We start from the raw sequence: 23943 nt of genomic DNA, 5'->3' as shown, positions 1-23943 counted from the left end.
CACGACAGAGAGCCAGTCCTCTTCAGGGCTCTGAGCTTTTGCTTACACACAAGGGGGTGATGCTCTGCTCTGCTCTGTCTGTCCATTAACACTTCTTGCATCCAGCCTCATTCTCACAATGGATCTTTAAGCAAGTTCATGCTTTCTTAGTTGTTTTTAAAGACAGCTCCTCTCTTTTTTTTGAAAAAAAAGGGAAAATAATTCACAAGAAATTTTGTAAAAAGTTTTTCATTTCAATTTCCTACAAAAGAGTGCTGGAAAATACCTCAAGAAGTCGTGTAGTCTTCACGACTGCCTTGGGTTCCCAATCAACTATATTTAAACCAATCCTGACAAATGTTTGCCTAACCTGCTCTTAAAAGCTTCCTGTTGGTATGTCTGCAACCTCCGTAAATAAACTATTCCAGTGTTTCACTCTCCTTAACAGTTACAGAATTCTCTAATGTCTAACCAAAAGCTCACTTGCTGCAGTACAAACCCATTATTTTTCCTCCTGTCCTAAGTGAAGAAGAGTTTTGAACTTTTCTCTAGGGAGTCCCACCTTTGGAAGGCTGTTGTTATATCCTCCCTTGCTCTTCTCTTCTCCAGAGGAGACAAACCTGCTTCTCTCAATCTTTCCTCATAAGTCATTTTTTCTAGACCTCTGATAACCTGGTTGTTCTCCTCTGGACTGTTTCCAGCTGTTTCACATCTTTTCTGAAATATTAGATCCCACACTGAACAGATTATTCCAGCTAAGGCCTCACTGTTGCTGAGAATGAAGAACTTCATCTCTTACATATGATACACTTGCTCATCCATCACCAGGGATCCTGGCTTTCTCTGATAAAAAAATCTCAAATTCTCCAATTGAAAACCTCAAATCCATGATTAAAATGAAAGGCCACTATATATATAGGTATCAGCTGAACACAATGTTTTTGTAATATATTTGCAATTTTAAAGCAATTTGGAAGCCTACCAGTGCCTCAATCGCTATAATACAATAAATTCTAAATACCTATAAATTTTGGTATTTGATTTGGGGGGTTTTTTATCATGGAAAGTCAGAGCTCCCCTTGCTTCCTTAGCTCACAGAACTCAGCCCCCTCCCCCCTCCAACTAGTGCCCCTCACAACCCCCCCAGTCCTGCCAGAGGGGGCCCCCAGCTGCCAGGGTTTTGGGGCCAGGGACCTGGGTCCGTAGACCCCTGCCCCCTGTAGCAGCGCCCAAGCCCTGGCTACCACCCTAAGGAGGTGATGGATGCTGAAATGAAGCAGTGTGCAGCCCAGCTCCCCAAGCCTGCTGCTTGCTGCCTGTCTGCTGTGGGCTTGGGTGGGGGGTGGGGCTCGCTCCCTGCTGCTATGTGCACTCAGGGAGAGGGGCAGGGGGAACCCATACCCCCCAGATCTGTGCATGGGGTGGGGATGAGAATAGACTTCCCACTGCAGGCTTGGGCTTCCTGTCCTGCTGCCATGCCCCAGGGCCTCTGCAGCCTGGCAGATGCAACCCAGCGTGGCAGGGCTGTGCAGGGAAGCTCCTTGCTGCTGCGAGCTCTGCAGTGCCCGGGAGAGGCATCCCCTGCCTGTGCAGCAGCAGCAAGGGGCATAACCCCACGCTGCCACCCTGGCTGCTGCTGCACAGGCAAGGGACACATCACCGGGGCAGCGTGGAGCTTGCAGCAGCAAGGACCTTCCCTGCATGGCCCCACTCTGCCCTGCTGCACCAAGTCACACCCTCTGGGCTGTGGGAGCCCTGAGGGAGGGCTGCAGGGCAGGGACCCCAAGCCTGCAGCGAGCAGCCTGTGCCCACCCCAACCCTGCACACAGACCTGGAGGGCACAGGTTCACCTTGCCCTCCCAGGAGCGTGTGCAGTGGGGAGGAGCTGGCCCTGCCCTCTGGACAAACTGCCCCCATCCCACTCCCCCCCCCCCCCCCCCGGACCCCTAGCATCGCCCAGCTGGGCAGCAGTTCCAGCCCTGTCCAACTCCCTCCCTCCTTATGGGGGCCTCAGTCCCCCATGCCCTGACTTACCTGTGGCAGCTGCTCTCCAGACTGCCTGGCGGCCCTGTGCATATACATGCACGTGGTGCTCCCTGCTTGACTGCCCTCCTCCTGCTCCCCCCAGTCCCTTGCAGGCTGGCACTCTGCCAGCCTGCGCATTGCTCTTTACAAATGTGCAAAATCCACGGGTTTCTCCAGTAAAATGAAAAATCTGCATTTTCCTTATGTAAAGGGGGAAATCTCTGTTTTTCTCCACTTTTCCGTGGGAAATGGAAAACTGGGATCCCTGTCCACCACACAATGATGGTGGCTTTCTTCACAACAGTATAACACTGCTAACTCCTGTTCAGTTTTTGAGCCACTAGGACCCCCTGGATCCTGTTCTGCAGAGCTGCTACCTAATCAGTCATTCCCCATTTCATATTTGTGTATTTGGTTATTCCTACGTAAATGTTGTGCATTGCATTTGCCCTTACTGGATTGCATCCTGTTTAGTTTAGATCCTTTCTCCAATTTTTCAAAATAATTTTGAAATCTTATCCTTTCCATTAAAGTGCTTGCAGTCCCTCTGAGCTTGGCGTCATGGACAAATCTTATTCTAGTCTAGTCTAGAGTATTCTAGAATATTCTTGGCTCAATTTTATTAGTCAAATCATCAATAAAAATACTGAATATTGCCAGGCTCAGGACAGACCCCTGCACACCCCCACGTGATACAGCCTCCCAGTTTAAAAGTGAGCAACTGACAATTGTTCTTTGAGTATTCTTTTCCAATCCACTGTGCACCTATTTTACAGTAGTTTCATCCATATTTCCCTAAATTCCTTGTAAGAATGTCATATGAGACCATGCCAAAAGCCTTACTGAAGAGCCTTACAAAGTTCATCAGTACTTTTCCAGCCATAACTAGAGATCAAGTAGGACTTATTTTTTATGTGCACACAAAACTCTGCAGGAGCATAGAGGTGTATCTGTGTGTTATGGGAAACACATGCCAAAGAGATTTTATCCTGGAGATAGCTGAGTTGCATTGTCACGCACATCATTTTCAGATGAACAGAAAAGACAGGAAGCATGGCTTTGTGGTTAAGAGGAGACTTTGGTTCAATTCTCTGCTTTGCTACAGATTCTGTGCGACTTTGAGCAAATTGCTTAGATTCTCTGGGCCTTGATTCCGTGTTTGTTATGTTGGGATATACCACACTATTTCCCTCACCTCATTAGCAGTGTGTGAGGATAAATACAGAAAAGTTTGGGTGCTCTGATACTACAATAAAATAAGCCACATAAGCAGCTAATATTGGACACAAGCTGGCCCTTGGTAAGTATAACACAGCATGCATTGAAGCCTGAGAAGTTCCTTGCAAACTAAAATTTGTGTTAGGGAGAGGAAAATTCTCACACAACATTAGGTTATCTTTAATTTCTTCTAAAAGGGCCATATAACCCTTAAATTCAATGCAGACCGTCACTAGAATCCAGACCAAGAAACCTCACTTTAAAGTTGCTGCTGAAGAACTAAAGCAGGAGTGCTTAACCCCCAGCCTGCAGGCCAGATTTGGCCCCTGGCACTGGGTCATTCAGCCTGTGGAGCTCCCCAAAGGTTAAAAAAATTGGTAGCAGGGGTGTAGTGGCACCACTCCCCTGCTACCAAATTTCCAGACCCATGGGGAGCCCCGTGGGCTGGATAGCATGGCCCTGTGTGCTGGACTGGGCACATAGGGTGCTTCAGGGTGCAATCCTGGTGCATGGAGCTAGGTGAGGGCAGCGCAGGGCAATAGAGCTGTCAGGCCAAATCCCAGGAGGCAGGCATGGTATGAGGCTCCAGGGCCTGATCCTAGTGCACTGGGCAGCCCTGATCCCAGTTTGCAGGGCTGACTAGGGACAGCACAGGGCCCCAGTGCCCAATCCCAGCATAAAGCCGGTGTGAGCCAGGCAGAGACTGTGCAGGGCCTGATCTGGCCTGCAAACCGGCTCTGGCCTGATGGCCAGAAGATTGACTGCTACTGGAGTAAAACAATATACCAAACTCTTCACTTTCCACTAGTACTGCACTTCATTTAGAGCAATGGACTGAAGTTACAATCCTCATGTGAAAGTGGATGCAAGCTCCAAATGGCACATCCTATCTTGGCCATCCTATCTCGTTGGTTTGGAACATGAATCTTCTAGAGACAGCAGAAAAAGGCTGCCAGCATGCTTCCCTGCCCACAATGCTGCTTCTTCCCTTTGGATATGTGGAATATGGAACAGCCAGTAATAGCCCACTAGAGATCTCAAGGCTAAATGCAGTAAAATATTGTATTACAAGGGATATTATAGAGATTATGCCCCTGGTCCCAGGGGCCATACTGGGCACTACAGGAGAGGCATAACAATCAACATACCCTACAGTGCTTACAGTGGGTGCTCCATGTAGGGACAATGCTATGTGTGCATGCAAAGCAAGAATGTACTGCAAATAGGCACATATGTGGAGGTCACCAATTCTATGATTTCTGTTTAAAAAAAACCCAAGTGGAGAAGTTGACATCAGCCATTCACCAGCCAGCTTCTCCTGTCCCCAGGCACGAGGAAATCTGATCAAGCAACACCACATCAGGCCTCTTCAACCACCAATATCAGGAAATCCAGTTACTGATGATGGGGGCACTGTGTTGGAAACTCCAAACACGGCTGTAGGTGATGCATCCAACACACCTTTGTACCATTTGCTTGTCTCATTAGAGTGAGATATGAGTCTCATTAAAGTGATATCTAAATGTCTCTTGATTGTTAGGGACACACTTCATAGTGCAGAGGCATGAAGGGGGATAATATTTAGGTATCCCACCAAGCACTCACCCATCGAATGCAGTTGATAGGAAACTATAGGTGCTCTGCACTGTTGAGAATCAGGTTCAGAGGAACTAAGAAAACCCCTGCCAGTACTATGTCTTCTCCAGCTCAGAGCAAACATCTAGGATCCATGTCATCCACTCTTCCCCTGGATATCTCACCTGCATCCTCCTCTGGTTCATCGCCTGCATCTTCCTCTTCTCGCTGCACTGCATATTTGAGGTGCCATACCAGTCCCATATACTCCTTCTTGTAAAATTCTATCAGCTCCTCCAGGGTGTCGAAGTACTTCACTGGGACACCTTCTGAGGCCTGCAATAACCCACAGGACACACATGTTGTCAGACACTGTTGGGGATCATTCCTACCGTGGAAATCTCAATCTTCACAGGAGGAAAAGCAGAGAGAGGAAAAACATTCAGAGGGGTTTTTTTTAACAATTCGGAGAAAGCCAGGCCACCTTTCAGACTGTCCACCTGACCCCAGCTGTTCTCTGCAGAACAGCTCATAGTATACAAACCCAAACAGAAATGCACCTATGCTTCAGCCAGGCTCAGCAAAAATAACCTCAGAGATTCAGCAGAGCTAAATGGAAGAGATCCCATTTTCAATTCAGTTTAATTTTAAAGTATGTTTCACTTCCAAGTAATGAAGGCCTGTAAAGGCAAAATAAAAAAGTCTCCCAAGCATCAATTCTTGTATTCTCTCTTTTAATCAGCACAAGAAACCTAGACAGGGTTTTAAGGTACATATTTAGGAATTTAAATAAGTAATTAGATTTTTTTTTTTTTAGAGGAGCTGGTTCCCATCTGAACCTGATGCTTGTCCTTTGGATCTTAAAAGAACTAAACCTGTCCTTTAAAAGCTGAATTTACTTTGAAAAGCAATATTCAAATGTTATTTGTTAAGTCCCCAAAAGGTGCAGAGGATTTCAGGCTCAGGCTGTTTCCTGGAATTCTTTGTGGGTCCAGTACATAAGCTGTACTTCTATTTAGGTGACAGCCTGGAAGTCTGTGACCACGATTCCCATTTTGCTATCACTGGTCTGAAACGCACTGCAAAAACTGAACTACAGGCTGATGTAGTCCACATTAGAGGTATTCCAAAGGAGATGCAGGGAGCCATGTTTGTGGGCACAGTGTGTTCTCTGATTCACTTAGTCTATAAAGTGCAACATTGTGGTGGAAGAAAACTCCCTAAAGTTCGTTATCTAGCTGCAATAGGGACTAGACAACGCGGGTAAAGAACTGACAGTTATTTATTTGCTAGAGCAAAGACTATAAAGCCAGCAAAAGGCAAAATGCCCCCCCCCCTCAAGGGTGGGGCGATCTTTTATACTTTTTACAATAAGGCAAGACTACAGGGTTAACAAAAGCAATACTTGGGCGGTGCTTTACAAATCTTTGTAACAGCATATTTCTATTAAGCTGAACTAGCACTTTTTAAAAGCTAGAAGTTAAGTAGCAGTAACATTATGATATGTTAGCAAAACCTTGCACAGTAGTAGATACTTCTTAAGGACACTGTACTTAGAACAATGGCTTCTTTGTCTTATTTTGCTTCTTGCTGTAGCTGATTTTCCAGCACACAGACACAGATCCACTTGCTGCATTTTACTTAGAAAATGCTTAACAGTTAAAATGATTACTTGACACAAACAAAGGCTTAGCCATCATTCTGCCTTGTGGTCAGCGGCATTGCTAGGCCACAGGTCATGCCTTGTATTCAGCTGCAAAGCTAATACTTCTTAATAATCCAAATTATTGTTAACCTAACAGTATGCTATCAGAAAACTATTCTATTTCAGGGTAATAATAAACATGCTCACTACAACATTACCCTACCTTCTGCCTAATACAGCTAACTACCTCTCTCTGCTAAAGGATGGATCCAGTCCCTTCCTTCCTTTTGCATGTTCTTGTGACATGGCATTTAGCAGAATTCACAGAACTGATGAAATCTGACCCAGTCACGCTGTGAGAACTCCTGCTATGGCCTTGAATTTGCAATCTCTGGGCTGTCAGCTGCGCACCTAGTGTCCATGCCATCCCAAATCTGACCTGTCCTTGTCACAGCTGAAGTTCCTCGTCCAAGAGATATTTTTGGATGAGGCTTTGTAAAATGTTGGGAAGTGTTGGCCTGGACCTCCCACCAGTGAGAGACAATCTGGGCCATTAAAGTCAGACACTGCATCCTAAAAGGTGGCAAATCTGAGGAGTTAACCATGCAGAGTCCTCAGAAGCAAAGCTGTCTGAAGTTGCCATTGAATCTGGATATGCCAGATTCACCAGTCTACAGCTGCCATTCATGTCATCCCAATGCTCTGCCTTCACACACAGTCCTAATAACATAAAAGAACTGACTCACGGTGGCAGCACACAAACTGACAGTCCATTAGCCCATGCTGCACAGGCAGTGAGCAAAGCCAAGAAAGGGGAGTGTCTGTCCATGGCTGCTTCTGAAATTACAAGCACATACCATCAGCTCCCAAACAGATGGCAGTGCATAAGCATGCTCAGTTAAGCCGTTATCCACCAGCTCAATTGCTTTGCAGGAAGTATTGTTCCTAATGGAAACAGTTCTCATCATCCTGTCAGGCAGGGACAGCAGATTGGAGGTTTTCCCCACTGTGAAATTAATCCAAAGAAGTTCCCACACATGCAGGAAGCAAAGCAGCCTCCAGAACCTGATGCAGGAATGAGGGAACAGCCCAAGGGCAGGTGGTTCCCTGTCTAGTCAGGATCCTATTGGCTTAAAGGCCAACCATCAAGAGCAGTGTATGTCCGGGAGTGGGGAGGTGCCCAAAACCAACAGGAGGGAACACTCAGTGGACACTAAACTCATGGGATTATAGATGTCTGAGGCTAGACTTCACATGAGACACATTTATCCTTTAATTATCAAAGTTGCTCCCTGAATACAAAATAGATGAGTACATCCTCATAGTTGGATTCCCAATCTCACACTGGTGATGCCAGAGGCATGTTCATTTATTTTTCAAAGTATGTTCTCATTATTAACATACAGGAGCTTCGAACACAGTTTTTATGAAATCTTGTCTCAGAATCATTTAATCTGTACGTGTTACCTTTAAAAGACATATTTGTCTTTGGTTCACCTCTTATTCTGTGCATATTTATCTTGTTCATGGGGCTTTTTAATATTAAACACAGGACCAAATAAGAGTCAGACATAGTAAAAAAGATTAAATCTGAGAAACACTGACAAAAACCATAACCAGCAGAGAAATGCCTTGAAAGAATCCTTTTAATTTCTCTAAGAGAGTAACATCACAGGCCAGAAATTAGGACAGCAACATGCAGAGGCAGCCTTAGGGCTGGGTGACGTGGGCAGCCACCCAGGTTGCTGTAGTCAGGGGGATGCCATACACACACATGTGCACATAACACACATGCGCATGTGAGCACACGCACATATGCGTACCCAGGTGCCACAAGCAACAGGTAGCAGTACTGGTCTGGGGCATTGCTCAGGGTCCCATGTGACACCAATGCGGTGTGTGGAGGGGGCCTTGGTGGAGTGGGGTGGCACATGCAGGGAGCCCCAGGCTGGGGCCAGCAGCCCATAGGGGGGAGCAGGAAAGGGCTTTGGTCAAGTCTTGCCTCCATGTGGCCAGTTGCATGTCAGGCTCTGTAGGAGTCCTGTGGAGGTCACCGGGCTCTGGACGCCCGTGTGCCAACACTCACAGGCCACTCATCACAGGCTCCTGCTCCCTGCACTTTGGTTCCATGGGGCTGCAGCCAGTGTGGTCCCTGCCAAAGACAGACACTCTGCCTAGCTCCCTGGCCTGTTGGGTGGAGCTCCTCTGCAGCTTGGCACCAGTGCTGGTGAGTATAAAGCAGTCAGCATGCACTGAAGCCTGAGATGCTCCTTGCAAACTAAAACTTGTGTTAGGGACAGGAAAATTTCCTAGGGGGAGTGGGAGGGGAAGAGAAGCCCCAGAGAGGCGGGAACCAAATACAAGTTTGCCCAAGGCACCATTTTCCCTAGGGTTGGCTCTGGCAACATGTTCAGCAAACATGCACAAATGAACAACTCCAGTCTGCTGTCAACAGGTAATGTTTAGAACATTTTTTTCTAACATCTCTATCTGTCTTTAAGCAGGTTGAAAGGAAAACATTTTGACTAAAAATGTATAGGTTGCTTTTGAGAATTTAGTCAAAAGGTCTGTTTTCCTGTATGCAAGGGTGTTCTGCAATATGCCCTGTTTCTGATTCTGGCACTGTGGAAAGTGTCACATTCATGCAGGTACAGGCAGACACAAGAAGTGATATCTTTGTAAAGACATTTCTAAATAAGGTTAGAGATGCTGCAACAAGTTGTTAGCTGATATCCCTCATGTTTCAGCTTCTACATAACATTTCAGGTCAAATTCTGCCCTCACCTGTAGGAGTGTAAAACCAGGATAATTTCACTGACTTTGAGAGTTCCTTTGCGTTTGCATCAGTAAAAATGGAAACAGGATCTGGACCTATGAATCCACACCAGGCATTTACATATATTGATACTGGCTGGGTATAATTTCTAGACTCAGGGACTCAATGACAAGAAAGCTATTATGGAAATATAACTCCTTAATCCAGTCTGTAATAGAAAAGAATCCTGAAATCAATTAATTTCCAGTGCAAGAGAACTTGGTCAATCTATTGTTTCCCTGTTGTCCACCACAGCAGTTTATCTGCTCTGAAATTTCAGTTATTATTTTTGCAATAGTACCTTGGAGACTCAGACATGGTCCAGCACCCCATCTGATCATTATTAATTATCTGTTTTACAGTAGCCTCTAAGAATTCTCCTCATAAAGCAGGGGCCCATTTTGCAAGGGCTCCTACAAATACAGAACAAAAAGGTTCCTTTGACCTGGTGTCCCATGATGTCCTCATGTAAAACTTGGGGAATTGTGGCCTAGACAGTTTCACAGTCCGATGGCTGGGGAACTGGCTCCATAGACAGACCCAGAGAGTAATAGTTGATGGAACCAAATCAACTTGGTGCACAGTAACCAGTGGCATCCCCCAGGGCTCTGTTCTTGGGCCTATACTCTTCAATGTGTTTATAAATTATCTGGACTTGGGCATTATAAGCGGACTGGATAGGTTTACTGACAACACCGAACTATGGGGAAGTGCGCTCACCCTAGAGGATAGGTTGGCAATCCAAGTCGACCCTGACAGGCTTACAAGGTGGGTGGGTCAAAACCTGATGGCGTTCAATGCCGAGAAATGCAAGGTGCTCCACCTTGAGAGAAAGAACCCACACCACACTTACAGGCTTGGCAGTGCTATGCTAGCAAGCACCACGTCTGAAAGAGACTTGGGGGTCATGATTGACCACAAGATGAACATGAGCCACCAATGTCATGGCGCAGCTAGCAAAGCAAACAAAACTCTGGCCTGCATTTTCCAGTGCCTCTAAAACAAGACCCAGGAAGCAATCCTCCCACTTTACTTGGCCTTGGTGAGACCACAGCTGGAATATTGTGTCCAGTTCTGGGCTCCACAATTCAGAAAGGATGTGGAGAAGCTCAGGAGAGTCCAGAGGAGAGCCACATGAATGATTAGAGGACAAGAGAACAAGACTTATGAGGAGAAGCTGAGAGGCATGGGACTCTTCAGCTTGGAAAAGCATAGGCTCAGGGGTGACTTGGTGGCAGCCTATAAGTATATAAGGGGTGTGCACCAGGAACTGGGAGAACATCTGTTCACCAGGGCACCCCATGGGAAGACTAGGTCCAATGGTCACAAACTCCTCCAAGACTATTTTAGGCTGGACATAAGGAAAAACTTCTTTACTGTCCGAGCCCCCAGGGCCTGGAATTGACTCCCCCTAGAGGTGGTACTTGCTACTCTGGATTCCTTTAAGAAACACTTGGATGCCTATTTTGCTGGGATCATTTGACCTCTGCTGACTGTCTGCCCTTTGGGCAGGAGGCTGGACCCGATAATCTTGCGAGGTCCCTTCCAGCCCTAATGTCTATGAAATCTATAAGTCTAAGAGACATCAGATGGAAATAGATGGGACAGGCAATGAGACAATAATTAAAGAAGCAAAATTACCCCTTAAAATTAGCTTGTGAGACTCTAACCCGGCCTCACAATGAGTGACACTACACCTTCTTCATTTTGTCTCCCAAAGTATAAATCATGCAGGACTAAAATAATATGTACAGTTTTTTTCTCTAAGAGGAAGATAAACTAAAATAAAAACCAAGCATATGCACATCTATAGCTCTGTGCTGCTCTTGTCTTGATTTATCGTCCCTCAATACATTTAACATTAGGCATTGTCACAGACAGCCTTCTAAAGTGGTCACCTCTTGGAGACGACCCACGCTGAACAGACAGCTCTGCTATTTGGGTATATGTCGGTCACTGAAAATGTACTAAGCATTTCACACTTGTCTTCTCACTTTGTCATGAAGAACTAAAATGTATTTTATAGCAACAGCCCCTGGTGAAGAGGAGCACAGAGGATCTGGGCTATAGCAGATGCCCTGCTAAGAAGCATTTTGGCTGATTCAACCAGATTGCTTCCTGGGGATTCCCAGAGTACATCTTTGCCACTTTTGGGGAGTGCACAGCATGCTCTCGCATTGCTGCCCAGCCAGCTCCCCGCTGACAGGGATGGAGAGTCACGTAGACTTGGTCTACACCGGCATTCTCCTTCAAATTTTCCTCACGTGCAACACAACAGATTCAGCTCCACTCCTGGCAGCAACCGGCAGTGAGCATGCCAATGTAACAAGAGACCAGTGTTCTGTGGTTGCTCTATCCTCCTCTGACTCTTCAGTTGCTCTCTAAAGCTTTCTTCTGCTCTCCCTGACTCCTCCACTGCTCCCAGGTCCATTTTTATACTTTCTAGTTCCCTCCCAACAGCATTCTGCCTATTACTTTCCCCAAGCTGCCCCTGCCCATGGCTGCCCCACAACTTCCCATCTGTCTCCTACATTCTTTCCCCCACCCCGAGCTGTCTCCTGCTTTTACCATAGTACAATGTCCCAGGGTCCACCTCAGTTTTGTTTGCTTCCTTGATTCCCAGTTTGTCTGTGCTTCTGTAAGTAATCTCGTTAGCCTGCAAAACTCTGTTCCCCAGGGGTCCCTCTATGGGCCAGATTCAGTCTTGGTATAAATGGGAGGTAAGTTAGGATTTAACCACTCCTGCTACCATACATGGTGTTTTCTCTTTCTCTCTCAAGATTTCCTGGTTTCTATGGCAGCCAGAGGAAGCAGCTTAGTGTAGCGGCCACAGCTCCCATTTTGCAAGCCACTCTTTTAGAAGCAGAGGGCACAGTAGCATCATCAAAGAGCAGCACCCTTCACCTCCCAGCCGTCTGCCCCCCAGGTAGCTCTCACCCTCACACTATGGGGCAAGGTCTGGCAGACCCTGACAAATCTCTCCACACTTGGAGTCAAAAGAAGGGGACTGCATGGAGGACAGCCACAACAGTTCAATACTGGAGCACTCTGCAGGGCACTGAGTGTCTGACTGAACCACTGAGAAGAGACAGCAAGAAATAAAGTAAGGAAAAGAGGAACCAGAGGCACTGGACTCTGTGTGAGCTGCCATGAACCCAACCACAAACAAAGGGCTGGGGAAATTCCAACCTGCATGGCAACTAGTCACAAGGATAGTGCCCCCCCCCCTCCCCCCCCTCCGCCTTCCCCTTCTGGACAAGGCCACAGCTGCCAAGAATGGCCACACATCAGTTTTGCCCAATACGCACAACAAGAAATGATTATTTGCAAGGACTTGTAAAAGAAGAAGACTGCAGCCATCTATTCTGCTCCTCTGGTACCAAGGGACCTCCCATGATCAGAGCATGGTGTGTTCGAACGGGAGACAGAGCTGGGGGCTAGTTTGACCTGCAGAGCTTCTCCAAGAACTAAAGGCCATCCCACCAACCTGGTGCCCTTCCTGGTCTCCTCTAACATAAATACACATAGCACTGGACATACAGCAACAAAAGACAGCTATCACAACAAGATACACCATGGTGTACATTTATCCTCCTGGGAAAAGGACAGGAGAACAAATATAACGTACCAGGTGTGAGTCACTGCTTCATTCCCAACTGGAAGGTATCCAGCAGCTATCAGTGATGGATGCCATCTGAGACTCTAACTCATTTCCCTGCCATTCTAGGATTCTGAGCAGTCCCAAGAGATCACTGCTCTGTTCCTGATACACAACCAGAATCAAGGGGAACTGCACAGATGAACAATACTTGTCAGTTTAAGAAGTAAAGATGACATTGCTGTATCTAATGCTTGGGTTCCTGAAGAAGCCTCCCCAGTAGCTATCCAAACAATTCTAACCATCAGAAAACAACACGTTCCTGGAACATATGATGTTTCAGTTGTGCTTCAGCTCATGGGGAAGGGTCACAGGTTAGAAAAGCAAAACAGCAGTGAATAATAAAATATGCAACTACCATTTAAATCTCTCTGTATCTGGGCTCCAAAAACAAAAAAATATTATTGATGTTACATTTGAACTGAAACTCCGTAAGAGAAATGTGCTGTATGGCAAAAGTTGGCCCAAGGGGAATATTAGTTTCACACACATTTTCTCTGGTTTTGTAGATGAAAAATAGAAATGAAAATGGGTAATGCAAGCAGAAGTGAGAGTTACACAGCAACAGAGAGCAACTGAAATTACGCAGTTTAAATGTACAACATGCATGCAAGCACACACACAGATTAACAAGATCCCTTTTTTCCCTTTCGCTTACTAATGACTTGCTTTGTGAGACCATTATAGGACAGACCAATGTCTCAATTGTCAACTGAACTGGTCTGAATCATTAGAAACATGAATCACAAGCATCATATCTAAGGCAATATATCACATCCCTAGTTAACAGGGTGTCAGAGACAGAAAAAATGCAGGTTCTGGCCTCAGTTACAGTTCTATAATCCAAAGCAATTCCTCTAAAATTGGGCCACTACTCCAGATTTATACTGATGTTCCTCACCCATGACCGGGGGGGGATGGAAAAATCAAATGCACAATATAAAACAGGGAATAACTGGCTACGGGGTAGTATTGCAGAAAATGACCTGGGGATTAGAATGGTTCACAGACTGCATAAGTCAACACAATGATGTTGTTGCAAAAAAGACAAATGTCATTATGGATGTATTACCAGGAGTGTTGTTTGCAAGATATATGAGGCAATTATTCCACTCTGCTTGACGCTGGTGAGGCTTCCGCAGAGTACTGTGTCCAGTTACGGTGATTACACAGACAAATTGGAGAAAAGCCAGAAGAAAACAGGCAGCAAACAAAGAACACAAAACACGTTATGAAAAGTTGAAAGAAATAGGTTTGTTTAAAGATGACTGGGGGGAGGGAGGTACATGATAATGGTTTTTGAAGGTTTTAAAAGGGGGATGGAGAACAATTATCATCCTTTCTACTGAAGGCAGGACAAGGGGTAATGAGCTATAAGGAGATAAAGAGAGTAAAGCACTGAACTTTGGCAGGGAGGCTGTGGAATCCCCATCACTGGACTTGTTTAATTCCACACATCTCTCAGGGTGTATAGGTATGTCTAATATATTTCTAATGCCTGAAAAGGAAGCAGGAGGATGGATGAGATGACCTCCTAAGGCCTCATACAGCTCAACATGCTAGGACTCCTTCAAACCCTTCTCATTCTCACTTTGCCCAGGATCTTCGTAACTTCATCAAGGAGAAGCTAGAAAAATCCAGTATGACCTTCCTTCCATCCCTCACTCCCAAAACCCTTTCTTCCTTTCCCCCAAGTCACTATCTGTCGTATCTACTCCAGCCCCTCCAAGCTAAAGACTTTGCTGTGCCTCGTATCTGCTGTTCTCAGAATCACTACCCTCAAACGTACATGCCTCCAGCCACTGTCTTCTCTCCCCCTTCCTCTAAGTTCACTGTAAAATAGCTTATAACCAAACTGCTTCTCTTATGAAACTGCTCTCACCAAACTCTCCCATGAATTGCTTCTGGCTACACTTCATGGCCCATGTTCCAAATTCACCTACCTCAGGCTGTCAGCTGGCTCTAACACTGCTGATCGTTCCTTCCTCCTTGACATCCTCTCCTTCTCTGTCTGTCACAGATCTGTCCTCTCATGGTTCTCCTATCTTTCTGACTACTCTCTCAACATCATGTTTGGTAGTTCCTCTCTCCACCTCTCAAAGCCATTCTCTTTGAGAGGCACACAGGGCCCTAACCTTAGTCTCCTTTGCCCTGACTTCTCTTTAAGTAACCTCATCTTGCCACCAAAATAGGTTGGTAGCCTTATTCAGAAGTACGTTTCAGCTTACCTTGAGAGGACTAGTGGAGGATTGTACACATATGATGAAATCTACTATACAAGACCTAAAAATCAACCCAAGATAGGCAAAGAAGGGGTTAAATTAGGGGTTCATTACAATTGTGTTATAAATAGAAAGCAAAGGAAGGCTGTGGCCTTAGGGGAAGAGGAAGTGTTTTCCCAAGCCCAGGCCAAGGAACAAGGAGGAATTGGGAAAATGATCATCTGGCTATATTGCTTAAGGGCAACTTGTTCTATCTAACCTGCATATAATTTAAAATCATGTTTAGGTACTTCAGTAAAGCAGCCTGATTTTCCAAGTGGCAGAGAACTTGCCCTATGACTTTCAGGGGAAGCTGAAAATCAGGTAACTTCTAAATTAGTGCTACCCAGTTGTAAAAAGAAAGGGGCCAAAAAGACAGGTAAAGGTAGCATAGCAAACATTTCCCAAGTAGCCTTTTGCCTGTCACTCAATTAAGCTTTTGTGTTTGTCTCAGCAGCTGAAGGCAACACCTACCAGACATTAGGTAAGTTCTTTATCTAAACATCTTATCTAAACAGCCCTTTAGTTTTTCAGCAAATGACTCTTATTTTTAGATCCAAACTTGTGCTAAGATTTTAGTAGTGTTTCACAGGAATGTGACCTTGGAAAGGATTCACAGCTGGGAGAAACAGCTACTTCCCAAAGTACAAGACATCCATAAGCTTCAGCTGTTTTCAACACAACTTAGGCTACTTGGTTGTAGAAGAACAGGAGGGAGTGTATCCAAACATGCGCGCACACATACCCCCCATTCCCCTTTTGAGGATCAGCTAACATCAAGGAAACATCACCTGTTGTCTCAAGAAGGGTTCAGTGACAACCCTTTTAAATTATTGCTGCCTGGACACTGGACCAAGACTTCTGCCTGGTTGGGAGTTAGTTAGATAAAATGAAGGGTGAATCTGGAGTTACCTAGAAGTGAGAGAGAGGATTGAGGAGGATTGTAGACATTAGATCAGAGAGTCTGGCACTTGGAGAATTTGTCAGCGTAAATTCAGGATGAAAAGTCCAGTGATCATGTTAAATTTCATTAATGGTTTGACCCTAAAAAAAGTTTGGTTTTGATTTTGAGATAGTGGCTTTTTCTATGCAAGATGTAGGGCTAAAAATATGGAAATTAAACACTGTGCAATTAGGGGCATGAGAGAAGCCCAGTGGATTTTACAGGGCCTGGAAGAGGCAATTATTGGGGGAGAGGAGAACAAATTTACAATTAAGCTATAATGAAGTCACCACATTACTTTTTAGCTCTTCTTCTTTTGATGTAAATCAGATGCCAACACAGTACTGGAAACACTCCATCTTGCTCTTTAGAAATTAACTGAAGGACACCAGGCCTTTCTGCTCCTACCACCTGCTGCTTTTATTGAAGAACAGCGCTGACGTCATGAGAAGCTGTACATAAGGTTTAGCACTCTTCCTATACTTAATATATTTTTGTAGGAAAATATTTATGCCAAGAGCTTTTTGCTTTGTCTTTCATACTGAGTATAAGCGTGGAGTTGAGAAAGTTCAGCATTGACTGGCTTGGTTGAGTACAAAAATGTATGCCTGATGATAGTTATTTCAGTAATTGCTAAAAACAATCCATTTTTGCTCAAAGGCTCAGACACAGACACCTCTTGCTCTACTACTAGGAATGATGTGAAGCTGGTCTCAATTTGGGTATGGATGTGAACTACATCTTAGAGTTGAAGGGTGAGAGTCAGATTTAACTCTGTTTTCATAAACTAGACCCACATCTTTTTTATTCCTTTATCATAATTTCCGAAGTTAAATCACTTGGAACTGCAGAGTCCCTGCTACTCCTGTTAAGCATTAATATTTTCTAGACATGGAACATGACATACTTGGGCCTATTCTTTCAAGAAGGTAGCAGTTCGTGGTGCCCAATTTGAGTTGCCTTCAAAGAGCCTGATTTTCAGAGGGTGGCTGTTCAGTACTTCTAAAAATTCAAGAACCATCCTCTACATTACTCCTCATATTTTACTCCAGCATCATTCAGACCCTCCAAAAGACTTGTTAAATGTCCAAATTATACAACTCTTTCTAGGCCAGTGTTTCTCAGCCAGGGTGCCATGGAATCCTGGGATGCCTTGAGATCCTTTCTAGGGTGTTGCGGGGTACCACACAATGTTAGCACTGTTAGGTGTGCAAACATAATTCACAAGATAAACCCAGAGATGTCAAATAGGAATCCATAGTGTAAATGCATTGACCTTGTGTAGTCATTCTGAGTTATTTTGCAACAGAAGAATCTCTTTATTATTTTTCTGTAGTCAAAAAAAAAAAAGTAAAAATGAAGAGCTGGAATTTTTCAAGGGGTACCTCAAGCACCAGACTGTCTGGAAATAAAAAGTTAAGGCATCCAAGGTCTGTCTGCCTTGTTACCATCCGACTTATCCTATCCACCTAAAATTCACGCAAAAAGATACAAAGGTAGGAAACACAATTTATAAATTTATTATTTAGGGCAGGGCCTGTCTTACAGGTGGGTGACTGCCCAGAGCAAGGGGGTACCACACACACACACACACACCCCGCCCATGCTCACAGCAGTGTTCTTCCCTGCCTGGTCCTGGCTGATCCGCACCCCACGCAGCAGCAGCACTGCTCAGCTCAGCCTGCCCCCTTGCCTCCAGCTGCTGCTCAGAAGGAGCCACGTCAGGCACCTGGGCAGTGTGATGCTTGCTCCAGTCCACTCAGCTTGCTCACACACCACCAGCAATGCTTGCCCACAGGGAAGCAAGTCTCCCAATCCAGCCCAGCAGCTCTCCCTAAGGCTTTATTTCTGAAAGTTTCACTAATACTACTACATACTTTTAACTCAAAAAAAGGCACCAAAATACATGTCTGCCCAGGGTGCCATTTTCCATAAGGCTGGCTCTGGTTTAAGGAACACGATTCCAATATGTTGTAAGACTACGACGCTTGCTAAAAAATATGTTAATTGCTAGACATCTAAGTGAATATGGTTAAAAATAGAAACTGGCAAGGTCTACACATGTAGTTACATAAATCTACAACACCATGCAATTAGCACATTCTATAACACCAAATAGATCAATCTTTCCAATTCTATTAAAATATTTCTCTGTTCTACAAAGACGTAACACTATGATAAACCTCATAGAATTTCAGCATGAACTTAATGTTCCCTGAGACTGCATTCCTCCCAATATTTTTACCCATACAATAAACAAGACATAATATCAACAATATACTTCTGACAGCACATTACCCTTAAAGAATAAAGCAAGGGAGCAATGTTCAGTTTGAAATAATCAGATAGCAAAAGAGCAAGAAACAGTGGGGAACTGACTGAATTTAACTTGTTTTTCACAGGCATCCTAATGTTTGGGAATTATTTGTGTAAAGGTTCTTGGAGGGGCCTAAACTCTGTTGAAACACCCTTCCCACCTTAGCATTTTTGTGTAAGCACAGTATCACTTTTCACTAGCTATGTCACCAACTTTCATGCCTTACCATGAGACTTCTTGCATTTGGCATATCACTTAATGTTGTAGCTCCAGGAGTCATATGATTACCCCAAACACTCAGCTTTCTTTAAAAACAGGTTTCCAGTCTTCAGGATTGTTGGGAACAGCTTGAACCCTACACTCACAAACACCACAGAGCAAAGAATGAGAACCCAACTTAGTTCTCATTTTTCAACCTCCAGATTTTTGGCAGGCCTGCCTGACTCATGATGATTTCAGGTGTTTAGTGTTGGCAATATCTGAGTTCTAAAAGCTATTATAGGTCATTGTTAGAGGTGTTAACTGCTCCTGTGCCACAATTATCACTGTTTTGTAACTTTTACTGTGTAAGCTCATTAGACAATATTCTAAACATACCAACACAGAGCAGACAGATGGTTACAGAATACCTGAGAACATCCACAAAACTCATACCCATGGATGTGTGTGCATATGTCTGCACTATATGCCAGGGTCTGCTTCCTCCCCCCCAGCTTTTTTTCTCCCTCAGTATCTCCTTTAACCTGTGTTACAGACAGGCTGAAAACAAGGAAGCTATCATCAGCTGCCAGTCTGCTTTCCCTTCCCCCCCACCCTGCTGTGCCAAATGGATCTTGGCTACAGCGCAGAATTAGGCATTAAATGTGCACAACCAAAATAATTATTGAAGTGACACAGTGAAGAAGAGAACTTGTGACATTAAGGAGACCAGAATTACTGACGGTCCTGCTCACTAAGAAAAGAACATAAGCAGTAGGAGTGGTGTGCGTGGGAGAGCGCATGTGAACGTGTGTGCGCAAAACAATAGGTTTGTAGTGCCTAACCTTTTAGGAACCAGTGTACTGCTACGTGAAGAATGCCATGGCATAGCATAATGAAACCATATAATGATGCATCATGCACCAGAAATAAGGAAATGAGGGTAAATACCTTAGCTTTCAAATTTCCTGCCTTCAATCTGCAGAATAGTTCCCTTTTAGCACTGCAGTAACTCTTTCTTACATTGACTGTATCTTAACTCCTTACTGTTGAACACCACCACCATGGGGCAAGCTTTCTGTTGTAACATATGAGTTGGGGTGAGGTCAAATGAACTTTTCCATAAAAAGCTGCCTTATATATGCTTTGTTGCTTCACGCACCGATTGAGTCTTGACAGTCTAAAGATTTGTGGCCAGACCCTGCTCTCTTTGGAGTCCATGGCAACATAGATTTCATAGATTTCATAGACATTAGGGCTGGAAGGGACCTTGGAAGATCATTGAGTCCAGCCCCCTGCCCAAGGGGCAGGAAGTCAGCTGGGGTCATAGGATCCCAGCAAGATAAGCATCCAAATTTCTCTTGAAGGTGTTCAATGTAGGTGCATGAACCACCTCCGGTGGCAGGCTATTCCAGACCTTGGGGGCTCAGACAGTGAAGAAATTCTTCCTTATGTCCAGCCTGAAATGGTTTTGCTGGAGTTTATAACTGTTCGACTTTGTCATCCCTTGGGGCGCTCAGGTGAACAATCATTCCCCCAGATCCTGGTGAACACCCCTGATAAACTTATAGTTGGCCATCAAATCGCCCCTGAGCCTGCGCTTTTCCAGGCTAAAGAGTCCCATAGCTCTCAGCCTGTCATCGTAAGGTCTGTTTTCTTGACCTCTGATCATGTGTGTGGCTCTTCTCTGGACTCTCTCAAGCTTCTCCACATGCTTTTTGAATTAAGGAGCCCAAAACTGGATGCAGTACTCCAGCTGCGGCCTCACCAAGGCTGAGTACAACAGGAGAATGATGTCCCGGGATTTGCTTGAGAAGCCTGTATGGATGCAAGCCAGTGTTTTGCTTGCTTTACTGACCACAGCATCACAGTGAAGGCTCATGTTCATCTTGTGGTCAATCATGATCCCCAAGTCCCTTTCATCCATAGTGCTAACCAGTGTAGCACTATAAGGATGCTGCAGGTTTTTCCTCCCAAGGTGGAGGACCTTGCATTTTTTGGTGTTAAACACCATCAGGTTCTTGTCTGCCCATTTCATGAGCCTCTCAAGGTCAGCCTGGATCACCCTCCCATCCTCAGGTGTGGATGCTATACCCCAGAGTTTGGTATCATTGGTGAACTTGGCCAGTCCGCTTCTGACTCCAATGTCCACATCATTAATGAAGATGTTGAACAATATAGGCCCAAGGACAGAGCCTTGAGGGACCCCACTGGTCACAGGGCACCATGACAATTGACTTCCATCAACCACCACCCTCTGGGTCCAACCATGGAGCCAATTCCCCAACCAGCAGATCGTGGTGGACCTGAGGCTGCAGTCGGCCAGTTTTGCCAAGAGGTGATCATGGGATGCCAGATTGAAGGCTTTTTTGAAGTCAAGATATATGACGTCAATCTCCTCTCCCTTGTCTAGGTGATAGGTCACCTGGTCGTAAAAGGAGGCAAGATTGGTCAAGCAAGACCTACCCACAACAAACCTGTGCTGGCTATCCCTCGGGAAATTGCTGTCAGCCATTCTGTTGAGAATGGCCTCTTTGATAATCTTTTCTAAGACCTTCCCCAGGATAGGGCAGTTGGAGATCAGGAGCAGAGGGAGCAGGGCACACATGTGCCACACACGCACGTGTGCCCCCTTACCTCAGCGGTGGAGGCAGCAGGCGGCGAACGGCAGCAGCAGCAGCCGAGGAGACAGCGGAGGGGGCAGTGACAGCTAATTCCCCCTAAGGTAAGTGGGGCAGAGGGTACAGCACAGCTGAGGCGGATCTGAAGGGGAAGCCCTTCGGAGACCTCTTAGCTTGCCCGACAGGGAGCCGCGCTCCCGAGCCGTGCACGGGCAGTGCATGCAAACAGGTGCGCTCTGTAAGGGCACGCTGGCGTTCGCACCGACGTTCGTGTAAGGCGGGCACGAGGTAGCAGCCTAGAGGGGCACCTCCAGCAAGCAAGAGCAGTAGACGCAGCTCTGCAGACATGGTGCAGATGTGGAGCGCCGCTGCCAGGGTCTTCGCCCTGGCACTGCCGCCTGCCATGGGCTCTTCTGAGGCCTCCACCCAGACGGAGCTCATGGCAGGGTCGGCGGCCCCTTGCCCCCCTGTCTGGGGGGGGGCGGGGCTGGTGGTTCCCTTGCCTGTCTCTCCTGTGCCTGACTTAGGGCCCTGGAGGAGCAGGTGAGGGAGCTGCAGGCTGAGGTGAGCAGGCTGAGGGGGATCAGGGATGCAGAGGATGAAATTGATGCCTATCTCTGTTCTCTGCAGGCCTGGTTGCCCACTGTACAGCCCCCACAGGAGAAGCATCCAACGCAGGAGTGGCAGAAGGTGTCTCGATCCAGAGCTGCTCGGCCTAGAGTGGTGTAAGCTCCTTAGGTACACCCGGGGAACAGGTTTGAGGCCCTGGCAGCTGTGACGGAGAAAGACAGAACAAATGCCTCCGGCAGGGACGATGCCACTCCCCACGCAACATGGAATGGGCAGAGAACTAACACCAGCAGGAAGAAACACCGGGTCCTCGTCATCGGAGACTCCATCCTACGAGGACTGGAAGGTCCCATCTGCCAGCCTGTCTGCGGGAGGTCTGCTTCATGCCTGGGGCTCGGGTTCGGGACATCACGGAGAGGATTCCGGCCTACATCCGACCTGCAGGCCAGTACCCCATGGTTGTCATCCACGTGGGAACGAATGACGTGGCCAGGGGCAACCCTAACCACATTATGAAAGACTTCGAGGCTCTGGGGGCCAAGCTTAAGGAGATGGGGGTGCAGGTGGTATTCTCCTGTCTTCTTCCAGTGAGTAGGCGGGGACAGCGACACGAGGCCTGCATTGGCGAGGTCAGCTGGCACTTATGGAGTTGGTGCCGCCAGACAGGCCTTGGGTTCCTAGATAATGACCTATGCTTTCGGGCGGGGGACTTGCTGGGGCGGGATGGGCTTCACCTCTCTCCTAAAGGCAAGCATGTCTTCTCTTCCAGGTTGGATAATCTTGTAGGGCGAGCTTTAAACTAGCCTCACCGAGGGAGGGGGCCGCAGGAAGACGTGGAGACACCACCCGAGCAAGACAGGTGACACATGCAAGGAGTGCCCAGGTAAGAAACAGGGGTCCAGATAGTTTTCCTAATCGGGGGGTGGCACGCGCAGCTATGCAAGGCCTTAAATGCCTATATACCAATGCTCGTAGTATGGGGAACAAACAGGAGGAACCTGTCCTCAGAATAGCCAGTTCACACCCAGACATAGTAGAGCTTACAGAAACGTGGTGGGATTCAACCCATGACTGGGCAGTTAGCATTAGGGGCTATAGGCTCTACAGGCGGGACAGAGCAGGAAGGAAGGGAGGGGGTGTGGCGCTCTATGTCAAAGAGCAATACACATCCTCTGCCAGCAAAATGGGGTCGGAGGAGGGGCAAGCTGAAGTGCTCTGGGTCAAGATACAAGGGGGTCGTGGGGAGAGGGATTTAATGGTGGGGGTCTACTACAGACCCCCCCCAACCAAGGGGAGGAGCTGGACCGGGAATTTTCAGGCCAGCTTGCAGAGGCACTTAAGGCAAGGGATGTAGTTGTCATGGGTGATCAAATTACCTGGACATCTGCTGGGAGGAGCAGTCAGCCAGGTTGGACCGTTCCAGGAGGTTCCTGGCTGAGATACAGGACCTCCACTTAACCTAGGAGGTGCACAGTCCCACCAGAGGAAATGCCCTGTTGGACCTGGTCCTGGCCACAGGCGATGATCTGGTAAGGGGGCTCCAGGTCCTTGACCACCTGGGTGATAGCGATCATTGCTTGCTGGAATTCATCATCCAGCACAGGGTGTCAAGGGCCTGCAGCAAGGCAGTAGCCCTAGACTTCAAGAGGGCCAACTTCAATGAGTTGAGGAGATTGGTGGGAGAGGCGCTGGGGTTCTCAAGGGCAGGGGAACTCAGTGCCCAAGATGAGTGGTCATTTCTTAAGGAAACGATACTCAGGGCCCAAGGGGTGATGATTCCAACAAGAAGCAAGGGGGGCAAGAGTGACCAAAAGCCCCCCTGGCTCACCAAGGATGTCCGGAATGCCTGGCTGCCAAAAAGGTGGCGTACACCCGGTGCAAGGTGGGTCTATCTCCAAAGAGGAGTATACCTCCACTGCTCGGGCCTGTAGAGGGGCTGTTAGGAAAGCTAAGGTGGACGTAGAGCTAGGACTAGAGTCCAAGATCAAAGATAATAAAAAGTCCCTTTTCAAATATATAGGGAGGATGAAGAAGGCACAGGGAAACGTGGGGCCCCTGCAAGATACGCTGGCCAATCTGGTGGTCGCGCCAGAGGACAAGGCAGACCTCTTTAACAAA

At 46.5% G+C, this 23943-nt stretch overlaps 1 protein-coding gene across 1 annotated transcript in view; it reads right to left on the bottom strand.

Annotated features, from left to right (window-relative positions):
• INPP5D (inositol polyphosphate-5-phosphatase D) overlaps nucleotides 1–23943 on the bottom strand; it is an 85739-nt gene that overhangs the window by 34630 nt on the left and 27166 nt on the right. The window contains exon 4 of the mRNA XM_006261813.4: nucleotides 4983–5133. Within this exon, the coding sequence (XP_006261875.2) occupies nucleotides 4983–5133 (151 nt within the window). The remainder of the gene's footprint in view (nucleotides 1–4982; nucleotides 5134–23943) is intronic.

This window comes from Alligator mississippiensis, chromosome 7 (assembly GCF_030867095.1).
Source record: "Alligator mississippiensis isolate rAllMis1 chromosome 7, rAllMis1, whole genome shotgun sequence".
NCBI classification, from domain to species: domain Eukaryota; kingdom Metazoa; phylum Chordata; order Crocodylia; family Alligatoridae; genus Alligator; species Alligator mississippiensis.
The sequence above is the reverse complement of the archived record's forward strand: the minus strand, read 5'-3'. Positions and strand labels throughout refer to the sequence as shown.